This window comes from Mustela lutreola, chromosome 1 (genome assembly GCF_030435805.1).
Source record: "Mustela lutreola isolate mMusLut2 chromosome 1, mMusLut2.pri, whole genome shotgun sequence".
In the NCBI taxonomy this organism is placed as follows: domain Eukaryota; kingdom Metazoa; phylum Chordata; class Mammalia; order Carnivora; family Mustelidae; genus Mustela; species Mustela lutreola.
In genome coordinates, this window is record NC_081290.1 from 96,746,486 (window position 1) to 96,771,131 (window position 24,646).

A 24,646-nucleotide genomic window follows, 5' to 3' on the forward strand; every position below is an offset into this window, starting at 1 on the left:
ATTATTTTAATTTGTATCTTTACAAATGAAAAAAATTATGACTACATTAATATTTAGTAACTGAAAAGTTAGCAATTGAATAATAATAGAAAAATTAAGTAATTGTTTGAATACAGCCAGACCAATTTGTTTCCCGTTTGTCCATGGCTGCTTTCTCTCTACAGAGAAGTTCCAGCCCAGAGAACCAGAGACCAGGTAGCCAGCAACATCTATAATGTTCACTCCCTATAGTTCTTTCCAGAAAAATTTAGTTGACCTGTCCTCTGGAATTTAAACATTAATTTGTATATACATTAGGAAAAAAACATATTATTTGTCCAGTTATAGAACTTTAAAAATTTTTGTAATATTAGCTGTTCATCTTTTTCACTACATTTTTTAAAGTTATCATAATACCAAAATAATATTTAGTTTTCTATTTTTTCGTATAATTTTTGTGCTTGCTGTGTAATATTTCTGGAAATTATTCTGGTCTGATTTTCTTTTTCTTTTTTATAAAGGAAATATTTAAAAATCCATAAACTTATAAGTGGAATTGCAATTATTGACATACAATAGTATGGTTCAAGAAGAAATTATTTTTGGTTCCTGACTTCCAACACAATTCCTGATAATTGATTTATTCCTCATTGCTATACTTATCTATACAATGTCAGAATATTCAAAATTCTAAGTAAAATTTACAGAAAAGAATGAAGTATTGATTTATATAAAACCCAGCAGTTTTAGTATCTCAAAAATTTATATTTTTTCATACGTTTTGTTCTGATTATGAAAAAAATTAGAGAATTTATTAATTTGAAATATTTGGCCTAATGACATAATAAATTATCTAAAACATTTCTAAGTTTATTTCTATGAAAAAGGTGCCAAGTACCTCTGTTTCTGTCTTCCTTCACCAAAAAATAATATTATAAAAATAAAAATTATTAAGTTCTAAAGCTCTTAACAACTGTTTACCATTAATTGTGACAAGCATGAATGATGGAAATTGACTAAGGAGAATATCTATCTAGATGATTAGGGAAGGAGTGACTTCAGTCTTATAGTACCCATTTAACAGTAAAGAAAGATGATAGAGTTTCCTAAGTTTGGAAAACTTCAGCCAGACAAAACCACATATTTAGCTTAAGCCAACCTCTGTATTAAGAATTATTATTGTTGTTGTTGTTATTATTATTATTATTATTATTATTATGGCCCCACAAAGTGGAGAAATTTCTGAGTAGACTGTCACTTGGGAAGGAAGACAACAGGTGCATTTCCACCTCTACCATAACTTTCCAAGTTATAGCAAGCATTATACATTCCCATCTATAAAATCATTGACAGAAAAGTTTATTCAATGATCAGCCTATTATATTATTTAAGTCAGAGTAATCAGATTTTAATTTATTTTTTAAATCAACTCACATTTTTCAGGACCAGTATCTACATTAATAGAAATAGAAGGATTATAATGAAAGAATGATGTTGCTGGTGATTATTTCTTTGAAAACTGAACTGTTTTCTGAACTCTGAAGTTTTGAGTGAATTTCTCATTTTAGCCCTTGGACCTCAGAAGCATGTTGTCACTTGTTTGCCTATATTTATTTTTTAAAGCACCTATATTTTCAGACATTACATTTTTCTTAATGATGTTTAAAGGGTGAGAAAATGGAATACACTCATATAACTTAAAAATGTGGAAAGAATTATTAACTAACATTTGAAAGAATGGTTTAAATTCTAAATTAATAAAAAAAAATTCATAGAATCTACCTTTTAAACAAGAGTTACTTCTTAGGGACTATATTTACACGTTACAACTAAGCAAACGTTGGGTCACTAAAAAGTTACCCAAAAAGTTTACCTTTTTTTCCCCACCTCAGTTCAGAAATTGCACTAGAAGCACTGCTTAGCGATCCGGACTGACTCTCCGGGTGGATGTGGGTAATTTAACCCATAACCCAGAAGGAGAAACCTCAGCTGCATGATTGTGAAGGCAGGTGTCCTCCCCTCCCCTTGGGACTGTTTATTCTCCTGCCTGTGGGGACTTCCATTCCCAATCCCGGAAGCACTGTCTTCTTTTTCATTATAGTGCTGACAGACTTTCTTTTCACTTCTGTTAACTGCAAACACTGCCTCTGCATGTTGTTTTATTGATAAGTTCTTAGTTTCTGTTTCAGTTTCCCTGGGGTCTGACAGAATTTCAATGCTAGGAAATTATGAGATTCTTCCAGATCAAAGTAACAGCCAAAGAGCACCTCAGACTCCTCACCTACTTGTTCTTCTCACCCCCGGAAATATCAGGTGTCACGTCCTGAGGAGGAGTACAACCCCTCCGTCTCTTTCACTCAGAAATCCTCCAAAATCCTAGTCTCATGGTTTCACTCCAAATTAAATAACTTGCAATAAGGTCAAATTCCTGGGTCTGACAGATCAAAGATAATCTTTACTCTCCAGCAAATTTAAAAATCAAAATATTTCAGCTAGAGATTGTTGGCCCTCTCAGCTAAAAACCACAACAGGCCTTTGTAACCATTCTAAGGAACATATCGTGACTATGAATTATTACAATCTGAAAGCTAGCTTTGACATTTGATTGCTCAACTTTTAAGCCTCTGCACAAAACAGTATCATCATTAGAGTGGCATTCAAAGGACTTTTCACTGAAGTTAGTCAGATATTGGAAGTAAAATGCCTTTATGGGCTGCAACTGGGATTCCAAGTTAGCACCTGCTTAAAAAATGCCCTGTGACCTCATGGAAAATGACCTATACATGAATATATAAATAGGCCGAAGAATGTGACAGCCTGAATATAAGTGAATCGGAGCAATATTGCTCTAAGTCACTCTGCAATCAAATACATCTTTGGCTTTGCACAAAATTTCAAATGAAAACGACAGCATCACCGCTTATTTCCAAATGTCAGTTCATAGTTAAAGCCGAACTCCAGAGGCACAGACACGGGGCGCCCCATGGCCCACGAAGGGGACACAACAGCGTGCCACCGAACCAGAGGCAGCTGGGTAGGTGGATCACCTCGGTTTTACTCTGTCGTCTTCCTTCCAGGAAGTTTGGAGGTGGACCAATGAGGTCCACGGTCGAACCTTATGCCACCATCCTCCCCTCCTCCTCGTGTGTGGCTTAGAACTTACCCAGACCTCAAGTTCTCTGGTGTCCTCGCTGTTACAGCCATAGTAGTCTGGGGTTTTATCCAGTTCCTGCATGTGTCCTTGTGCTCTTACGCTCTTATCCGCATGACAGGACGGGCAGAGAGCTGCATTACCCATCTCAGCTCTACAGTTCCTGCTGTCACTGGGCCTGTGCTTGCCCTCTGTGGTCTGTCGAGGGCTCCCAGGGGGACGCTACTGTGGACAATGCATCCGGACGACCCTTGGCTCCTCTGCTCAGTTCCCCTACACGCCCCTCACCAGTTCTCCCCATCTGCTGGCTGGCTTGCTGGTGGCAGAGAGAACTCAAAACCCCAGCAACTGCAGGCTGCATTCAGTGACCATTTCCAATTCAGGCTCTGCCAGTCTATTTTTACACCTACCAGGCCAGCTATGCATGTCAATGGAGTGAGGGGGGTGAGCTGAGACCGAGCAGGGGAGGGGGCGGTGTTGTTTTGTTTTTCACCATGTGAGCAGCCTGTTCTACACATGGACTTAAGTTCCTGCTGTGTGAAATGTCTCTACATGGAGAATTTTTGCATTACTCCGTAAATGCCTTTGAGTCCTTTGATTTCCTCCCCCCTCTGTCTTTCTGGTGGCATGAACACCAAATCTGTTAATGATCTCACTCTACCAGCACAACAGGTAGAAACTATTTTCATGATTGTTTAAACTAAGAGGCATACTCTCAGCTGACAGACATTATCATTTTCATGATCATTTACAGAAAACAACTGGCCATCCTTTCAGCACTTAAACTTCATCAGAAACACATCCGTCAAAATGGCTTGTTTTACAATGATATAGATGTTCTGAATTTCACAACATATCTACAGTTTTCCATTATTCATGATCATGCCACAGTAGAGCAAACATTTTGATTTACTTATAATTCTTTTCAATTTTTAATACTTTGGAAATGTTTCCCCCAGGTTTATAAAAAAAAAAAAAAACTGAAAATGGCTTTCAAAAACATACATACTATCCCTGAAACCATATTACAGAGTTTTGAAAGAAGTTGTTTCCCACGGAGATGAGCACAGCAAATGCAGAGATTTTTATGAAGCCAATTATGATAAACATCAAGACTTTGTTACAGACTATTACTGATTAAATTTTATTCTCCCCATTAAGTTTCCTCTAAAACTTTATTTATATAGTGTTTTACTATTCGTCCTATCCTTCCTCATTTGATATTTGCTTTCTCTTTTCATATCTTCTAAATATATTTTAAACTACTCAATGGCAGGATAAAGATTAACATTTTGTACCATCTACCCAAGTTATATATTAAAGTATTAAAAGTTAAATCTACTGAATTGAAAGCAACCATTTGGGGAAAACAGGATGTGGAAGATATTTAGAAATTAACCACATCACATTGATAGAATAAAACTTACCTTTCCGATTTGCCATTTCTTTTAACTAAAAATGTCTGTCATTATGATCATTTATTCCATAAAAACAGCATTCCTGAAATAGCCTATCACTCTATATCACTGTCCAAAACCCTTAACCAAACAAACACACACACACAAAACAAACAAACAAAAACACAACACCCTTTAACAAACTCAAATCCAAGAATGGCATTTTGGGATTATTGATTCTTATAGCCTTATGCTGGGATATTTTTTTGTTTCGTTTTGTTTTGTTTTACCAATCCTATTTGAATAGCTCTTTATCCCAGAATTTATGAACCTAGAGTATGTTATTTACTGTAAAGATCCTATCCCTACATTCAAGTTTCACCGAATTTCAGTATTTGGTGAAATTATTTTTGTCTTTCAGCTATAGGTGATGACATATTTTAAAACAGTTTTTTTTAAATTTATTGACGGAACAATAATATTATGATAAAAATGGGGGCATAATTTCTCCATTCATGTGAAAGACAAGCACAATCTAAATATTTTAAGTGTTAAAATTTTAATGGAGATTAAGGAGTGCACTTGTTGTGATGAGCCCGGGTGATATATGAAAGTGTTGAATCGCTATAGTGTACACCTAAAACTAATATTACCCAGCCTGTTAACTAACTGGAATTTAAATAAAAACCTTAAAAAAAAAAAAAAAACCCTAGGGAAAAGTGTTAATGGTTTAGGTGAAAGCATTCATAAAGATGAAATTTTAGTATCAGTAACAAGATCAGACTGGTAGCTGAAATGTACCAAGCAAAACCTTTTGTGTTGCTGAAATTATTTTTATAAAGACTAAAATCATGATTCATCATAACATGGTAATCCCTTATCATGGTTATACATACTTGAACAATGTAACTATTGAAATTAAGTAAGCACTGTGTATAAGACTGTTTTTACAAACTCTTTCAAACCGATGTTTTAAAATTTACTAGCCTCTTAGAGCCTTACACTGCCTTAAAAGTCATATAATAGGTGCTTCTTCTTAAATATATATGAACTATTTTGTTCAGAATATAAACCAAGATTTTACCAGCTGTTAAAAGAGGTATACTTCTTTTTTTTTTTAAGATTCTATTTATTTAGGGGTGCCTGGGTGGCTCAGTGGGTCAAAGCCTCTGCCTTTGGCTCAGGTCATGACCCCAGGATCCTGATATCGAGCCCCGCATCCAGCTCTTTGCTCAGCAGGGAGCCTGCTTCCTCCTCTCTCTCTGCCTGCCTCTCTGCCTACCCGTGATCTCTTTTCGCCAAATAAATAAATAAAATCTTTAAAAAAAAAAAAAAAAAGATTTTATTTATTTATTTATTTATTTATTTGACAGAGAGAGAGAGAGATATTACAAGCAGGCAGAGAGAGAGGAAGAAAGCAGGCTCCCCACCAAGCTGAGTCCGATGTGGGGGCTCAATCCCAGAACCCTGAAATCACGACCTGAGCCGAAGGCAGAGGCCCAACCCACTGAGCCACCCAGGCACCCCAAAAGGTAAAACTATTTTTAGAACATAAAAATTTAATATTCAACAATCTTTTCATACAGAATTGAGCAAATCCTAAAATTTCTCTGTGGCCTCATTCCTTCATTCTAGAATTGAGGTCTGAATCCCTGTACTTAACACATGTAAAAGCAATATTACCCACTCTAGCTCAAGGAAAGATGTCTGTAGGTGCTCAGTAAATAATTTTGCCGTGCTTTAACAGCATGAATTGTTTCCTGGAATCTTTCTGTCTCATTAATACATCACCCATTCTACCACCATGCCTTGGATTTTCCTCTCTTTCAGCCAAGCAGTCAAGCATCCCTTTCGCCACCAGTCCCCGTTCATTGTCTCTTTCAAAGCTCATCTTAAAATTCACTTTCCCCTAAAAGTCTTAATTACACCTATGTTAGTTCCTTAACTTGTTCTATCTTTTTGAATAAAGTTGGGACCACTATCAGCTATTTGCTCTTTTTACAGAATATGGCTTGTCTCTCACTGACCTTCTTACAGATGTAAAATACACACAGTAGTTTAAATGTTTGCTAAGTAAATGAAAAAAGTCAGCTACAGATAGGAGCACAATTGATCATATCAATATTTAATTGCACTCTACTGACCTTTTTACACATTCACAGAAACAGATTTAATAATTTCAAACATTTTTACACATGACAAATCTTTAATTTCATTTTCATTTCCACATCCATAATAAACACTCTCAGTAGTCTTTGAATAAATAATAACATTGTTTGGAGTTTATTTTCCTAGAAAAGAATTTGTACTGCTTCATTTCAGAAGAAAAAAAAATGTTCATAAAGTACACTGAGGACATAAACTAAAAAAGAAACATGTTGAAAACAAGATACTCTTTCTAAACGACTAGTAATTAGGTTTCTACCCTCTCTCCTTTATCCCCAGAAAATCTTCCCATTGTTTCCTAATAGAAAAATGTCCTACTTACTGGATATAATAACACCCATGCTCTTTATCATTAGGGCTGCCCAAAATATGCCTCAGAGCAGTATCAAAATCTCACTACTTCAGTGAGTAAAATTAAGTGTCTAAACAAGTACAGGCTAAGGAAAGACAATTAGACACTGCTGGTGCTCCTGTGATTGCTGAAACTTCCTATTTGCTGATCAAACAGTTAAGCTATCAGTCTAGAAGATAGCATAGCTGTGAAAAAAGATCTTCAACGAACAGCTTCATACGTGACCACTCCAGGCTAGCCCAATGCTCCTTTCTGCATAATCCAAAAAAAAAAAAAAAAAAAAAAAAGGTGAGAGGAGTTTGCAAAAGAGGGCATTGCTTCAGAGGTTAAAATACTGCTAGTTCTAGGGGCCTCTGGGTGGTTCACTCAGTTGAGTGTCCAACTCTTGGTTTTGGCTCAGGTCATGATCTCATGGATCATGATCTCATGGGGGGTGAGATCTAGCCCCACATCAGGCTCTGTGGTCCGTGGGAAATCTGCCTGAAGATTCTCTCCCTCTGTTCTATCCCCTACTCGTGTGTGCATTCTCTCCCTCAAATAAATAAATAAATAAATCTTTAAACAAATATTGCTAGTTCTATTTCCTAGTGGTTAACTAAAAGCAGCTGCCAGACAGACTTGTCACAAAAGCTTGTGACAACCTATATACCTAACATTTTGCCAATTAGATGGTAAGGTTAGCAAATACTGTGCAGTACTCGTGCCTTAATCATGGCCCCGTAGACTTTTAGGATCTCTGTGGACATTTGACAAGGGATACGCTTTCTGCCAGGGCAGAACAATGTCACCACTGTTTCTCAAAAATGCTTCAAAGTCATTAGGGCAAATTACTCAGAAAGCAAATATTTGCATGTTTGGCCACACTTCGAGCAGGATACTTGACTTTGGTGCATGATTTAGAATGTGAAATTCAAACCCCTCACGATGTGACATATTTGCAATATCCTTCTTAAATTTCCAGGCACTCTTACTGTTATTATTTCATCAGTATTGCTGTGGTTCAAATCCATCAAAAGAGAAAAGAGATTAAGAACTGAGAACAAAGGCCAGCCTCTCATCTGTAATCTTCTGAAAGTAGCTGCTGAAGTCCCTACACAGCAAAGCTAAAAACCATTCACTGCAGTTTTAAATTTCACCTTTTAAATAAGAAGCAAAGATTATGAAATCATCAGAAAACTTAACACCTTAGAGAAGAACTAACTGCATCAGTTCTCTACTTTAACCTAAAGAGTCTAAATTTCACAGCTACTACAGAGGAATGAAAAGACCTCTGCGCTAGGAAAAACTAATCCCCGATTTGGGTTCTACCACTCATTTACCTGCATGGATTTGTGTAACCTTTATCAAATCTGGGCTTTAGTTTTCTTTTTTTTGAAAAGAGGGAGGTCAAACTAGATGACTGCTAGGTCCCTTCCAGCTCTGAAGTTCTTTACTTCCACGCAAAAGCACTTGTTTACATTTGAACATGTACTTAACAGATGGTAGTTGAAGCTGACCACCTATTTGGTTAGCTAGCATGAGGGAAAAAAAAAGAAAAAGAAAAAGAACAACTCAATATCATGCATCACGGGTCCCTGGTTCTCTGAGCTGACTGCATGCAGTGACATTTCCATGGGACACACACAAGGGGAGATGAAAGGACCATTGTGTGAAATATGGCAAACTCTGTCAGTGTTTAGGAGCTCTTTTTCAAGGTGAGGACCCTTAAGCTCCTGCTTCACCTTTCCTGAATATTAGCCCTACTGGAAAACTAGAAACATTTTGGAAAGCTCACCCTGTCAGTTTTCTGCATCTCACAACTATAAAACAACTTACATCTGGAGGTGATCTCATTCTCTGAACCTGATGTTATAGGACAGCTTTATAGGATTTTGTAGGACAAGTTTTTGCAAATCAACTGCATAAAATAGAAGAGATTTTAGTCTCCCTCATAGATTTCAATTTACTTGTCCTTAAAGGGCAAGTGCTGTCATATTAAAAATATTGAAGAACATTCAGTTAGGCGTCTGCTTTCAGGCTCAGGTCATGATCCCAGCGTCCTGGTATCGAGCCCTAAGTTGGGCTCCCTGCTCAGTGGGGGGCCTGCTTCTCCCTCTCCCTCTGCTGTTCCCTCTGCTTATGCTCTCTCTCTCTCTGTCAAATAAATAAATAAATCTTAAAAAAAAATATTGAAGAACATATTTTGCCTGGAGTCTCTAAAGAGGCAAATCCAAAAGAATGTTTCACTCAGAACTATGGAATTTAATTTTTTTTTCTCTCTTGCAAGTTGTAAGGGTTATTCAAGGATATATATCACACAAATGAAAAAAGCCAAGTCCACTCTCTTAATCTAAACTATCACTACAGCATCAACTGTCCTAATATGATAGTGTTACCACTTCGTATTTGGCAGATCATTAACATGTAAGATACGTGTGGCCTTTGCTGAACTTAGAAAACTGTTTAAATTATAACCCACCTCCCCTCACACTCGCCCACTACCAGCTTTTTCTTTTTCTTTTTTTCAAACCACGCTAGTCATAATTCAAAACTGATTGTTTTGGTCAAATATATTTATCTGATTAAACTAACATTTCACTACTCCTATTGTGTGCAGAATTCTCCAAGCCCATTCACAGGAAACCAGGGACAAATTCTTCTCACTTTGGGAATCACTGACCTGTGGAAAAAAAAACTGGAACATTCTGTGCAGCAACAGAGACAGCACATTATTTTCTCTTGTGTTTGGACACATTCAATAACATTTCTTTAGCTAAAAGTTAAACATGTAATGATTTTTACCCATTGGATCTGTTATATAATTGATCAATCAGGAAAACCGTTGCATAATTTATAGATCTACCACAGATTCTCTATATTAACACGTGGCATCACTTTTCTAATTGAGGTCAGTATAAGCAAGTTTGACTGTGTATGCTGTCCACAAATTAATCAAAATGAATATCGCCAAGCTATTTATGTGCCCACAAACATCAATTAACCAATTTAATTTTACATTCCTCCCAGCTATTATTTTCATTCCAGGCTGCTGCCTCTTGACTCCTAGTGTATAAAGGAGGACATTCTTTAATAAACAGTGAGAAAGAAGTTTTCTAAAAGTTACTCCACAAAATGCCCGGCATAAAGCAGGCACTCCATAAATGCCCTTGACTGACATTAAAGACACTATGAGGCAAGACGTGGAGGGTGTGCAGAGCAAGCCTAGAGGGCCATGTGACTTGTTCAGTTCAGTCATATTGGACTGCATTTTGAAACACAACATGAAGAAAACAATTTAGCCATTGTGTGCTCCTACTTTTTCTGGAAAAAAAAAAAATGCGTATCCACATACCACTCAGAAAATGGTTAACTACTACAGCAGGGGCTCCCCAAAAGGCTTACTTGTAGAAAAAGTGAAGGATGAAAATAAAAAAGCAGGGCAGCAATCTGACTTTAACAGTTACTTTCTGAAACGTAAGTCAGTATTTTAGTTTACTATCATTTCCTGGAAGTTTCCATCTGGAATGGAGGGAGAGTGGATAGGGGTAATCTGGAAAGGATTCTGTTAAGGGGATTTTAAGATGAATGAACAGTGCATAGCACAACTGGTGATCACTTCATGGGGTAAAGTCTAGCGCCCAAAGGAACAACGTGCTGAGAGGACCTAACTCTTCACAACAAGCTGACCAGTTATGCTCTACATGATGCATGCCACAGTGGTCTAGACCGATCTATCAAAATGGTCTCTCACATGCCCTGTTAGTTAGACACAATGCTTGATCATTAGGACAAGATAAATAGGAGTGCGGTCCTCATGAGAATTTATAATCAACTTCTCCAAATAATGTCTTAAGTATATAGGAAACTCCACCGCTATGTTCAAATAAATTATCCATGACTGAGATCAGCAAATAAAAATTCATTTATCCTTTCCATACTTCTCAAGTCTCAGTTCACTTTGTATATGGACAGTTTCCCTTTGATGGTTCCCAGGCATTAAGTTCCATATATTTATAGTCACCTTTTGTACATTTACCCGAGAGGTTCTGAAAAATCGCGACTTTTCAAAAACTTTTTGGGTTATTAAATACAACATGAAGGCTTAAATGTTTTGATACATTTGTCATTACTGAAAAAAGGTCTTCAATTTAAAACAGAGCCCAGTTCAATGGAATCATATACTCAAATATTTTAATCTATTGGTCTCAGAGTATTTTATAATAATAACTTCCAACAAAATAAATGCACATGTACACATGCACACACAATACACACACACACGTATATGCCCCACTTGAAATGCAACAGGAAACACAGACATTTGAAATACACTGCTATGGGGCGCCTGGGTGGCTCAGTAGGTTAAGCCGCTGCCTTCGGCTCAGGTCATGATCTCAGGGTCCTGGGATCCAGCCCCACATCAGGCTCTCTGCTTGGCAGGGTGTCTGCTTCCCCCTCTCTCTCTGTCTGCCTCTCTGCCTACTTGTGATCTCTGTCTGTCAAATAAATAAATAAAATCTTTTAAAGAATAAAATAAAATAAAATACACTGCTAGGCTAGGGCACCTGGGTGCCTCAGTTTTAAGCGGCAGCTCTTGGTTTTGGCTCAGGTCATGATCCCAGAGTCATAAGATCCAGCCCCATGTCAGGCTCCAGGCTTGGTGTGGGATCTGCTTGATGCTCTTTCCCTCTCCCTTCCTCTTCGGCTCCCTCCCCGTCTGCCCCATGCCCCACCCCCAACACACACAGCGCATACTGCACTCTCTTTCTCTCAAAGAAATAAATAAAATCTTTTTAAAAAATTAATAAAATTAAATACACTGTCAGGCTATAGGCAGTCTTTTATCAATTAAGAGCAAATTCAATTTCAAACTAAATTTCTAATACTAGTTCAAACCGGAGCAGATATAAGCATTTGTCAAAATTACCAATTAAACCTGACTTATGAGGATGGTAACTGATTTCCTTGTACAACAGTAAAACATTAAACCAAGAAGTTTCTGTGATTATAAAATATGGTACTATTAGGGTTTGGAAAAAAAAACTACATGTTGAGTGTGCATTTAATCAAGAACTAAATTAACTATAATTACAGAATGATAGACTAAATTCAATTTGTTTCAAAGGCTGAGAAAACTTAGAGCACCAAAAATAATCTGAATTTCACTGTTCAACTGACATTTTATTTGGGTTCTATTTCAAGATTTCTCTAAAGCAAATTTATTCTATACATCTTAAAGTATAAATAATTGTTTATAATCCTTTACCTATTATTCATGCTAGAATAAGTATCCTGATTGTATATCATTTGTTCCCCTGAATAATGGGAAATTTTTTGGTAAAGTTTTTAAATTATGTCCTACTTTTTTTGGAAGGCAGAATAATTTTACAGGCAATCAAAAACCCTGTGAATACAAAAATAAAAATATTATAAAATCAATATCATTAACTCAATTCTTCTAAAACTGTGTCATTGTGGTCTTATGTCCTCTGAACTACAATGTTATTGGCCATATGTTGTAAGGAATGAATTCCTGGCTGAGCTCTGCCAGCTGCCACTTTTAACTTTAGTATTCCAATCTGTGTAATAATGAGCTACAATAAATAGAATCTTAGGCTGATGTTTGTATATGTTAAATCTTTAGAATCATATGTTTATAAATCATGCTATGAGGTCAGCATATGATTTATCTTCTCTACAGGAAGATAAGAAAGAAATAAAGAAGGAAGAAGGGAGGAGGGAAGGAAAGATTGTAAATATGATAAGAAAATGCAGATCTATCTCTAAAACTTAAGAAGGGCTTTTTCCTTAAGAATAGTTATTAAAAATATTTTCAATAAATACGTTTTTCATTTTTCCAGTTCTTAAGAGCTAGTATTTAAATATTCTCAGGGCTTTCCTAGGTTAATGAAGAATCTCTCTCCCACACCAATGTGTTCTCCTCAAACTTGCTCCGGGCCCTGCCTTGTCTGGCTCAACCGACTAGCACCCCTATACTCTTTGCTGCTCAAGCTGGAAATACTGATGTTTTTGACATTCCCTTTCCTATATATCTAGGCCTAAAGACTCTGCTTTTTTTTCCATCTGTTAGCCACCATTTTAGGTCAGGAGCTCATCATTTCCTGGCTAAATTACGTTAACTCTCTCCTAAATAGTTTCCTGCTTCTAGCCTCACTCTATTCCAATCCATTCCCCCACACAATAACCAGAGTGAGTTTCCCAAAGCTCACATCTATTCAGGACACCTCCCATATTCTCCATGATAAAAGGCAAAACCTTCTATGTGCTATACCGAGTCCTATATGCTGGTCCTCCTCCCCCATCTCATCTTTGCCTTTTCTTTTATATTTTCTTCTGGACTTTTATAAACAACTAATCCTTCCTCTGAATCACCTCCGTCCTTCCCTCTATATGTACAAGACTTCTCTTGGAACCCCTCCTGGTCAACAAAATGAAGAGCCAGTTGTAAACATGGAGTGATCACAGTGATTGCTACTCTGAACTGTAATCATCTTTGTGCATGCTTGTCTTCTTCACTAGACTATGAGCTCATGGTGGACAGACATTATATTTTATTTGTCTGTTTGTTCCTACAGTACTTCTGACAGTGCCTCTAATACAGCAGACACTCATAATTGATTACTGGACAAATGATAAAAAATCTTTCTTGACACATTCAAAATGATTGTTTTTCACAAACATTTGTTTCATTCATCCCATAAATATTTATTCAGTGCTCGACGCCAGGCCAGAACACGTCATTTAAATAAAAAGAGGCAAATGGGCAGTATTTCTGATGTAAACATAAATTCTTCAATAAATCTCTGAAATGGCAATCTGCAGCAATCTATTCAATTACCAGTAAATGCTCCTTTGTTTGTTCATATTACTATTCTGTCAGCTCTCGTTAGATTATGTTTTCAGATGTTTGATTTCGTCATGAAGGGGACTAGGCACCAAACTTACTCATAATCACATTATTGCAAATGGCTGCAAGAGCTACAGTGGCCATAAACCAAAAGATAGTTTATTAAGTTAGGATAAGACTATTGATCACAATAGTGGATATTGCCGATATGTCAGTCATGTCTAAAACCTACATAGAGTAATCACTGCTAAAGCCAGAGAACTGTCCCAGTTGTTCTCTAGAGGTACAAATAGATTCTCTTACAATGACTGTCTACGCACACACATACAGACACACACACAAACACACACACACTGTTACTCTTGGCTTGGCCTCTAAAGTATTAATGTTACTCTGTGGCCTCTAAGGTATTATGTACGGTGGAAACCTCTTTTCATTCCATTCTTTCCATCTGTAGAGCTGCTCTGTGTTCTTTCATGATTGGTTGCCATTTTTATTGACGATGATGGGCCCCCCATAGATCTCTGCCCTTATCGTCACATTTAACCCTCTTCACAGACCTCACTTCCTTTTGACCATGACCTTCTCCGACATTGCTTTTTATCTATCATGCTCAATTCTTTCTCCTTCTCTCCACTGTTTTTCTTAATTTCTTCATATATTCCTTTACTTCTAACATGTTTTACTTTCAACGCAAACACTAACCTTTGGTAGACAACTACCAATAATACAGCAAATTCATAAACACAAAAATACCTGATAGTTATCAGCCTATAGCAAGCAGTCATAGAAAAAACATGCATTTCCTGCTTTTCTTCATGATAAACAACCAAGTGTTCAGGCAGAACTCTCACTCGTTGCCACTAGTAGACATCAGTAATTCAGATACATGTTAACTGCAGTAAAGGCGCATCTTGAAGAGAGCACCATAAAAATTCAGTCTTGCCTTCTTTTTTTAATGACATTCCACTGTTTAAAATGAGAATTTCTAGGGTCTAAATCCCTATGGAAATATCATTCATTTATGACTTCACATTTTGATAACTCATTAGACTATATGGCAAAGTTACATTCAAATTTTATCAAATTTTATTAAACACATAGGTCACATTGTATTTGATCAAGAAGGATGTCATGAGAATTTGACTTTATGCTAAATTCTTCCTAAAAAAAGAATCATCAATAAGAGTAAACGTAGCTTCCATTAACCACTGACATTTTAAAATGTCAGTTTTACTAAAATATTTTATTTCTATTTTGATAATATTCAATTTTTGCTGCTTTGTTTTATAACCCAATATATCTCAGTTTATTATTATCCCACATTAAGATGAGGAGAGATGGATCTTTCTGTGTTATAAAGGCATCATACAGACCCCCTGACCTCATTGTTCAGCAGAGGGGAAATGACATTTAAAGACCTTTATGTGCTAACGACCTTTTTTGTGTCTGTAGCCAACGGTACCACATTAGTCTTCCTTTCTTAGTTCCCTATGTATTTCTGACCTTGGGTTTTCTCTGTGGTCCAGTGAAAAAACCAACTTTCAGGAAATTCTAGAACTACTTCCATCTGCTGTTTGATAAACTAACTTCACATTAGCCATTTGAATTTTGGGTCTGCAAGACCTACTTCATCTGTCCCCCACTCTTACAACAGAATCCTGTTGAAGATCTAGGACTTAGACATCTCCTTTGATAATATTTTGATTGTCAGAGATACAGGTAGTACAGACGGTTTGAGCACTTGATAATTCCAACCATCCTGTCTTCCTATAATCTCATTAGTAGAGACCTCGTCCCCATGTAAACCATATTACGACTCTTCTGAGGCTCCCCCTACCCTCTTTGCTTTGTTTCTTGAGAGGTTGGAAATATTTCTGTGTATCTCAGTGGTATGTGATCCTATGCCTGGCGTACTCTGTGGGGTCCAATGTCTGCAGCTACATCTGTTCTAAAGCCAGATCCCAAATGCCCTCATGGGCTGTGTCTGGTGGAAAATGTACCACCAAACCTCAGGTTATAGCTGCAAAGTACAATGGTGCTCTGTGGAAGGATCCAATATACTTTAAATTTCAATACTTTTTAACTTACAAAATTTGTTTTCAATTTCACATACTTAGGAAAAGGACCCATCCCTTTGTCAAATCTTATTAAAACAATCATTCCCTGAAGTACATACTATAGGAAAACAGCAACACTGTAATTTCAATACATTGGAAATTCAGAAGATAAAAAGTAAAGAGAGAGATATTAAAACACATATAAAAATAAAATTTTGAGAAATACAGATATATATGTATATACATGCATGATGCATATATACATACACATCACCTTAAGAACAGAACTGCAAACATGGGTTTTCTCAAATAAGAACCTACTTTGAAATGAGCTCACTAGAAAAACAATAATAACAACAAACAACCCTCTAAGGAAGTTGTATTAGAATTTCTGGTCTGATAGTTGTGACATCTCAGAATAGTATTCTATTTCTTTCTTTATATGGGAGAGGCATTTTCCTAGTCAACTTTACTACTCTGTTAGGTCAAATTCTTGACCTATTTACTCCATGGCATGAAATGATAATTGAGCTCAAAGAGGAAAGAGAAGGAAAAAAAAAAGAAAAAGCCTTTGAACCCTTAAAGCTTTTGTCTATACATTTCACTGTCATATCTTGCCCGGATGTGTTTTTATCCCTGAGTCATCCAGGAAAATCCATGTGGTTTCACACAGAGAAACACTGCTTCTTTAGCATATGTGGAATCACAAAGATCCCTTTTAACTCTACTGTGCTTTGGTGTGCAGGAATGTTAGGTTTTAAACTTGGTTACAATATGCTGCTTGTTGGAACAGAAGTGTGTCTTTGGTGTTCTGTTCTACAGGTTTCTCTCCACTTGAAAATCTGTAAAATACTCTGACATGACACAATCACGTGACTGGTCTTTAAAGTCTAAATGAACATCACACTTTAAGGCCTTGCTTTTTGCTCCTTTTGCATTACAACCATGGACATGCCTTTTAGCAGCTTTCAAATGGAGGAAACCTACACATATCAGAGGAGGGACCCTTCAAACCTTTTTACAGATCAATGGAGCACTGATCCATCTTAGAAGAAATGGAAGCTAGATGTCAGCCAGTCAGATGTAACCTACATCTGGATAACCCGTATACCTGAGTCACTAGTACACAGACACCTCATCATAGGAGCTTGAGTGACAGTCATCAAAAACAGAGCAGGAAGAGAACAAGGAAAGTTAAACAAAGGAGTTTAACCCTGCTTTAGGGCAGCAGAACTTGTCATTAATATGTACTGAGTGTAAACAAGAATCAAGGCTTTGGGGAGAAACAGTGCAAATAGGAGTTAGCAGAGGATGTTGCCGGCCTGATGCAATGGACTTCATGTACTCCAGACTCATGTTTCAAGTCCTACAAAGGTGAGAAAACTTGTATTGCAAATAGTTAAATTAATAGTTTACAAAACTATTAATTAAAGGGTTTTTGTAGTTCTTAAACATTAGTATGACTTTTAGATGCAAACACAATGAACTAACATTTAAATATCACTGGTACAAAGAAAGATATAAAAGATATTTCTCCAGAAAATTCTTTTGTGACCTCTTTTGTAATGTCTTGAATTTCCTTGTTAATATATGCACTTGAGAAGAGTTGATCACAAAACGTTAAGAGCTCTGGTTATGTGTCATTCTGTAACAAGGGTTTGTTACATACCCACATAAGCTTCTCTGTCTAGGTTTGATTCATAAGACTAACCTATGACAAAGTTGAGTTTAGGTCACAAAAAGAGTAATTTAATGTTTAGAATCAGTTGGGCATTTACTGTGTCTATATACAGGAAGAAAATCAGTAATCATTATTGGCTCAGCAAGCTGGTGAAATACTGTAACACCAAGGCGTTAGGCTGTTCTAGGCAGGATATTGTTCTCATCTTGTTTATTACAACAGCAAAGGGCATGGGCTTAGAAAAGGAACCTAAAGTTCCCCTAGGTAAACATATTTAGGTATCACGATATAATACAAAGATATACACACAAAGTTATCATACAAAGATTCTCATTTACAAAGAGAACACGTGTGTGATGTTAACAGGAGTACTTATGTGGTCTCCGATCAGTAGTCAAGTACTCTATGGCCCTTAAAATACATGCTCAATTTACAATATCATTATGCACTTGATTATAACTAAGAACTTATGTCAGGAGGGAACCAACATTACATATCTAAATATTTTACCATGCTAGATTAAGAAAGGCAAGTGAATTACTAAAGGCAGAGAAAACAGAAGGAAAAATTTTATTGAATTTGGCCATCCAGTAGCAAAGTTAATTAAAATGAGAAATGAAGGGCCCTTTTTGGAGAGACCAGGGAGTGATTCATTAGTTGTGAGAATATTATCTGTAGACGGAGAGCAGCTGCCTGCTCATGAAGATTATTAGAGAATCAAGTATGGTAAATAAAAGAGAAAGTTAGTTCTCATTGGCCAAAGTGAAAAGGATAACTCCGTCATATGTTATGCCCACTGCAATCAGAAGCAGCATATTACACAGGTTCCCGTAAAGATTTCTGGTGTGTCTTAGTTACAAAAAAGAAGCAAAGAAGTAAGACAACTATCCAAGTAAGTCATGCTAAGTAGAATGAAATCTTCCATACCAGTAGGAAGATGAAAAATGCTAAACAAATGTTAGTTGTCAATGTAATTTGATATATTACATATTTAATATCACCAGCAAATAAACACACTTCCACCAAAAGAAAAGATCTTTCAAATGATCATTTTACTCAAAAAGAATTCAGGAATGAAATGAAAAATAAGGAAGGCCCTGCATCAGTGTCAACATCATCTACATCAAGGGTGCAGACATGGGATTTATAAAGGCCAACTTCAGATATTTGGGGAAAAAAACGATCACGAACAAAACACTGTTCTGATAATTTTGGTTATACCATTCAACATACTATACAGAAGTTCTTTACATGTACCATTTCCTAAAACAGCAGATCATGCAAAACCCTGCAGAAATACATGTTTTAAAAACCCAGCACAATCCTGTTTTGCATTTATAATTTCACTGTCTTTATTAAAAATATAACAATCTCTTTTTCTGAATGTGTCTGGGAGTTCAAGAGAGAGCAAAAGCTATTTTAAACTATACAAGTTGATTGTGTCTCTTAAATTTTTCCTTCTGTGATGACTTGGAAACAATCAGCTAAACTTCACTGAATTCTGTAGTTAAAAACAATTCACTAATAGAACATTTGATAGTTTGAACTATCAAATAGACTAGATTGCTGACCTTTGTATTAGTTACAATTTACATGATTTCCTCCAGATTTGTTAAGTGAAATTCTACTAAAAGAAAACACTTCCTTCTCCCTACTTATCTGTTCATTTATTCAACTTTTTATTCCTGTTAGAAAGAACTCATAGGTATTTATTTTATTCTATCAGTTATAATGCCTTATTTTCATTATTATTTTGTTGCACAAACTTCTCTACAGCAGGTCATTGGGAGCTCCTTCAGGTGGGCATGCCCTGTCATTTTCTGAGCATTTCTTTTCTTGAATTGGCCATTTCCCTGGGAAGTTTTTGGTTCCTTCCATTGGAAAATGGTATTTAGAAAAAATCTGGGTGATACATGGCTCATCACTACTGAGGCTTCATTGCTGTCAGACCCTCCCAGTGGACAGAGCTAGGAAACATATGTATGTATAGACACAGCACACTTCTATATACAATTCCCTTTTATGTATACATATATATTTGTATATGTATATATAAATTAAATAATTTAAATCTAGTAATTTAAAATAAAAAATTTAAATTTAAAAAGTAAACTAAAAGTTAAATTAAATTAAAATTAAATATTAAAAGCAATGAGTTCATACTGATCCTTTTTTTCCTTCTCCCACATAAAAGAATGGGGAACCTAAAAATATAATAATGAATAATAGCAGGGGCACCTGGGTGGCTCAGTGGGTTAAGCTGCTGCCTTCGGCTCAGGTCATGATCTCAAGGTCCTGGGATCGAGTCCCATATCGGGCTCTCTGCTCTGCAGGGAGCCTGCTTCCCTCCCTCTCTCTCTCTGCCTGCCTCTCCATCTACTTGTGATTTCTCTCTGTCAAATAAATAAATAAAAAAAATCTTTAAAAAAAAATAATGAATAATAGCATTAAGCATAGTGATGTCAGAAACATGGTTTCCTTTTAGTCCTTACAACTACTTTGTGATATACATTTGTTAATTATTAGAGTTAATTATTATTAACCCAGATTGACCAAAAAGAAAATCAATTTGAGGGTCAGATCACCAGAATGTGGTAGAGCTGAACAGTATATTCTGACTTGACATTCCACACTTCTTTCCCTATACCAAACCAGAAAGATTTTTTATTTTTTGACCTTTTACATATACAATTTTTTTGTATTTAAGTATGACAGATATCTTCTTGCTACCTTTTCAAATTCACCATATGGAAAGCAATGCATTTTTATTTTCCTCCTGAGTTATATTTGAACTTCTTTTTTGTTTCTGTCAATGACACCACCATCTTTTAAATATCATTGAAATGTGTAATCTTAAATCATGTTTATTTATCTTTTTTTCCCCCACTATTCCCAGTTGAGTGCTAATATCCATCCTGTTTCCCTCCCCACTGAGTTTTCCTGTGCAACTCTTCTAATCCTGCCCTGTTCCTCTCTCCTGGATTACTTCACAGCATCCTGGATAACGTCCACTTCCTCCCCATAATCTTACATTATCATATGAACTTCCATAGTTTCTTTCTTTTCTTTTTTTTTCTTTCTTTTTTGCCTTATTGAGTTTAATTACCTCTTCCTTCCTGTGAAGTCAGCATTATTTCTAACTACCTACCAGCTCCTACCCAGCCCTTGTCACTGTGGTCATGTCATGCCAGGCTGTTCATCAACTCCTATGTGTGTACTCAGATGTTCTCTCCAGGTAAGCCAACCTTAACTATCTTCCCAAGGCCCAGCTTGAAGTTCGCAACCTCTATAAAAATAAGAAGCTGTAACACCTGATCTAGCACTGTCCTCTACATTGTCCCCATTGACATTAACCTTAAATACCTATGTAGAAGAGAAATTGCTTGAGAAAAAAATATTCTTTAACATCCACAGTCTTGATGACTCTTAACATAAAATTTAGCTCATACTAGTTATTCATGTAATAATTCTTTGATCCAAGGGACTGCAGAATCCTGCATTATATTACAGGTGCTACATACATCAAACTTGCATTGAAAATAGAGGAGATAATTGGTGGAAAATGAAGCATGTTAATTTTTTTTTATCCAGCACAAGAAGGAAGAGAACCAAACAAGTACTATCTGAAAGAGCTTCTGGTTGACTCTAAGTAGAAAATGTAATCAAAACTAGAAAGCATAATTATCTGAGTTTCTTGACTAATCAAATTTTATAGAATTTTATAGATCATTGGAGTGACTAAATCATTTCAAAAGCTCTTATACGACTCACTATGGAATACATAACCCAGAAAGATCACGTGAGAAGGCCAATTTCAGTGATGAAAGAGGAATGCATCTCAGTTATCCAGCTTCCTTCATGGCAAAATATTTCTCATATTATTTTATTACAAATTCTTCTATCTCTCCAGTGCTATTTTCTAGCAGAAAAGCCAGAAGTTCAGAAATACTGCTTTTTGTGTTAAATAACTGAGTATGAGTGGTTTATGTTATATAAAAGGCCCTTATACAATTTGATAAAGTGTTTATAGTCAGAGTCGGCATCTGCCACTTGGTCCTTTGTCATCTGCCTTCTCCCCAGTAAGGACAACTTGTGCTTACACAGATGTCTTCCCCCCCACCACCCACACCCAGTCTTGGAGTCCTGTCCCTCAGAACCCACACCAAAGCCCCGTGCTTTGTAGGTGACCATCCTGAACAAAAGCTTCTCAGTTCCCAAGTGACCCCTACTCTCAAGGGAGTTACTGTTTCCAGGTAAGCTGTCCCACTTACACTTTATGGGTTTCAGTTGTTTCAGAATGTGACATGGTTTAATTAAGCATTCTGGCCCAGTTTGAGGCATGAACCATAAATAAGGAGGAAGTTTGTACTTCTGCTCCTGGAAGAACTCAGGCAGTGTCTTATTTTCACTGAGCTGTACAGTTGAATGGGTGTGTGAACTGCTGAGGTTCACGTGTTTACAGTGGGCTCTGGTTCAACACAGCACCCTGCAGCATAACGGCAGCCGTCATGACTGCCATTATATCTTTGTCAAATGATTAAAGACACCATGACAATATTGCTCTGTGGATTTGTAAGTCATGGTATTTATCAGTATTCAGAGGATTCACAGAACATAAGGGAGCCACAGTAAACTTTTTTTCCGCCAAGTGACTCAAATCAGCATCTGAAATACAACAGAAAAATGACCACACACTTTCATAAGATTACTTCATTTCATACATATCCTGTCTTAACAAATTTCAGAAAATGTCAAGTACCACAACAGGAACTATCTCCTTCCATTATTTCTTCTGCCAGATAAGAACTTATGAACACAAGGCCTACTAAAGAAAACTTACATAATACATATAGAAAATAGACAATCTCCAATCCAACTTAATGGCCCAACTAACATTTTATTCTTGTTACCTGTGAAGGTACCTATTACCCCAGGTGGTCTGAGAATCCCTTGGATGAAGGCACTGTGTCTTGGACATAGGTTGAGCTCAAAAACAACAACAAAAATCCCTATTAAATAAAGAAAAACTTGGAGATCCCCCCTGAATACCTCAATCATTTGTAAAAATGAAAAGCAGCAAAGACACAATTAAAAATGGTGTAGTCATACAAGAAGAGAAAGAATTTAACACATCTCAGGTTCTTATCATTTTATAGCAGGAAAACTAAGGTCAGATCAATTTGTTTACCTAACATCACAGTTAAGTAGATAGAATTAAACACAGGTCTCCTAAATTTATCTTTATGAGCTTTAGAAGTATCTGGTAATTCTGCATAAATACCACTTATTATGTTAGCAAACACTTTTCTGGTATGTTGCTTATTCTTTATACCCTTACACCTTAAATCTATCTTTTATTTTGCTTAAAGTCTTGAAAGCGTTGACAGCTGTACTTGGTTTCAAACACAAAAGTAATGTTTGATCTTTGTATTCATAATAAAACTAATGCATATTCTCAGAGTTCATGTTTGTAATGTTAATATAATTTTTTTTTAAATTTAACCTAGACTTTAAATCACTCCCCTGATATATATATAGGCATTTGGGAAAATCATCATTACTCCCATACAGACACATAAAAAGAGAGGTCATTGTCAATCTACACTTCTGCCTTGTTTTTGTTTTTGTTTTAGATTTATTTATTTATTTGAGAGAGAGCACATGTGCAGGCCAATGCACATAGGCAGGGGGAGGGGCAGGGGGAGAGGGCGAGGAAGAGAAGCAGACTCCCTGATGAGCGCAGAAGCCTATGTGGGGCTCCCTCTCTCGATCCTGGTATCCCAACCTGAGACCAATACTTCTACTGAGGTGTTCCCCATGACATAGGCAGCATAGTTATGATATACAATAAGGGAACTCCTCTAGAAAAGGCTAGGTTGAATTGCAGTGAGGCCCTAATGGGAAAGATAAAGGGGAAACAGAAGCAGTAACTCCAACAGTCCATGCTAAAAAGTCCATTCCAGAATTCTGCACAAACTGGTGGAGAATCCCTCTTTGGTGCCCTGGTGGCAGCTATGGGGAACTGGGAAGAGAATGAGAAAGCAGTTGGTAAAATATTCACGCAAAAAACAAAAACATAAGAAACAAATAAGCAAAAAACCTGGCACTGTAAGAAGTTGATGAATTAGAAATATAAAGAGAAATATATGAAGAATTAGAGGAGATAAATCCTCTATGAGTTGCTCAGTCCTTCTTCTTTCCCCGCATTCATGCCAATGTATATGATTTTTGATATGATACAGGAAATCTATCAAAGTCAGTTATAAGAAACAAAAAGTAGCTGTTGACACACATGAGGAGTTCCAGAAGTGTTGACATCTCTAAAGGTTTGAGGATGCCAAGGCTGCTAAGTTACCAGTTAAATCCCTAGGACATTTGCTTGAGTTTATTAAAAATAGCAAAATCTGTTTAAGACGTAACTTTTAAATCACATTTTAGTGGCCTTCCTTCAAAAACCTAGCTGACCTAACTCTGATTTTCTTTGAGCTTAGTTAACAGAACTCAAACACACAAGCCTCATTCCTGAAGTTTACTCCATTTCGAGCAGAGATGGTCATACACATCATGAAGCTTTATAGCTTGTCTCTTAAACACTTGGTTCTTCCTGTGTTCAGAATTAATTGGTTATTATATAGGCCAATTAGTCTCATTAGACTTTAGAAAGGTTGCCAGGGTGCCTCCTTATTAACAAAGGGAAAATTTTTCTCAATGGCAGTTATACTGGTAAATTTGTTATTGTTCCAAATTTAAAAATGGAACAGAGTTTAAGAGTGGGGGCCAGGGAAGGGGAGGGATAGAAATATTTATTCCAGTGGATTCTAATTCTCGTAGGAATCACCTGGGTAGCTTTAAAAATGTATAGATTACAGTTTCCTTTCTCTCTTAGTCTATCCCCAAGATTCTGATTTATTATAACTAGGATGAAGCTAGAGCACTCTGATGAGATTTTCCATAACACTGTACACACTTAAAATCACGAGTCATTTCTGGAGAAAAAGGGTCACACTCAAATA

At 36.4% G+C, this 24,646-nt stretch overlaps 1 protein-coding gene across 50 annotated transcripts in view; it reads right to left on the reverse strand.

Moving 5' to 3' along the window:
- The window catches only part of ANK2 (ankyrin 2), a 330,750-nt gene that overhangs the window by 228,724 nt on the left and 77,380 nt on the right, over window positions 1-24,646 (reverse strand). For 11 of the 50 annotated variants that reach the window (XM_059170580.1, XM_059170554.1, XM_059170515.1 and 8 more), the window contains exon 1: window positions 3,143-3,519. The exons of 18 other annotated variants lie outside the window; for them this stretch is intronic. In XM_059170580.1, the coding sequence (XP_059026563.1) occupies window positions 3,143-3,277 (135 nt within the window). In that variant the 5' untranslated portion in view covers window positions 3,278-3,519. Of the gene's footprint in view, window positions 1-3,142; window positions 3,535-24,646 lie in introns of those variants that run through there. 21 more of the 50 variants (XM_059170510.1, XM_059170488.1, XM_059170452.1 and 18 more) reach the window with 6 other exon arrangements.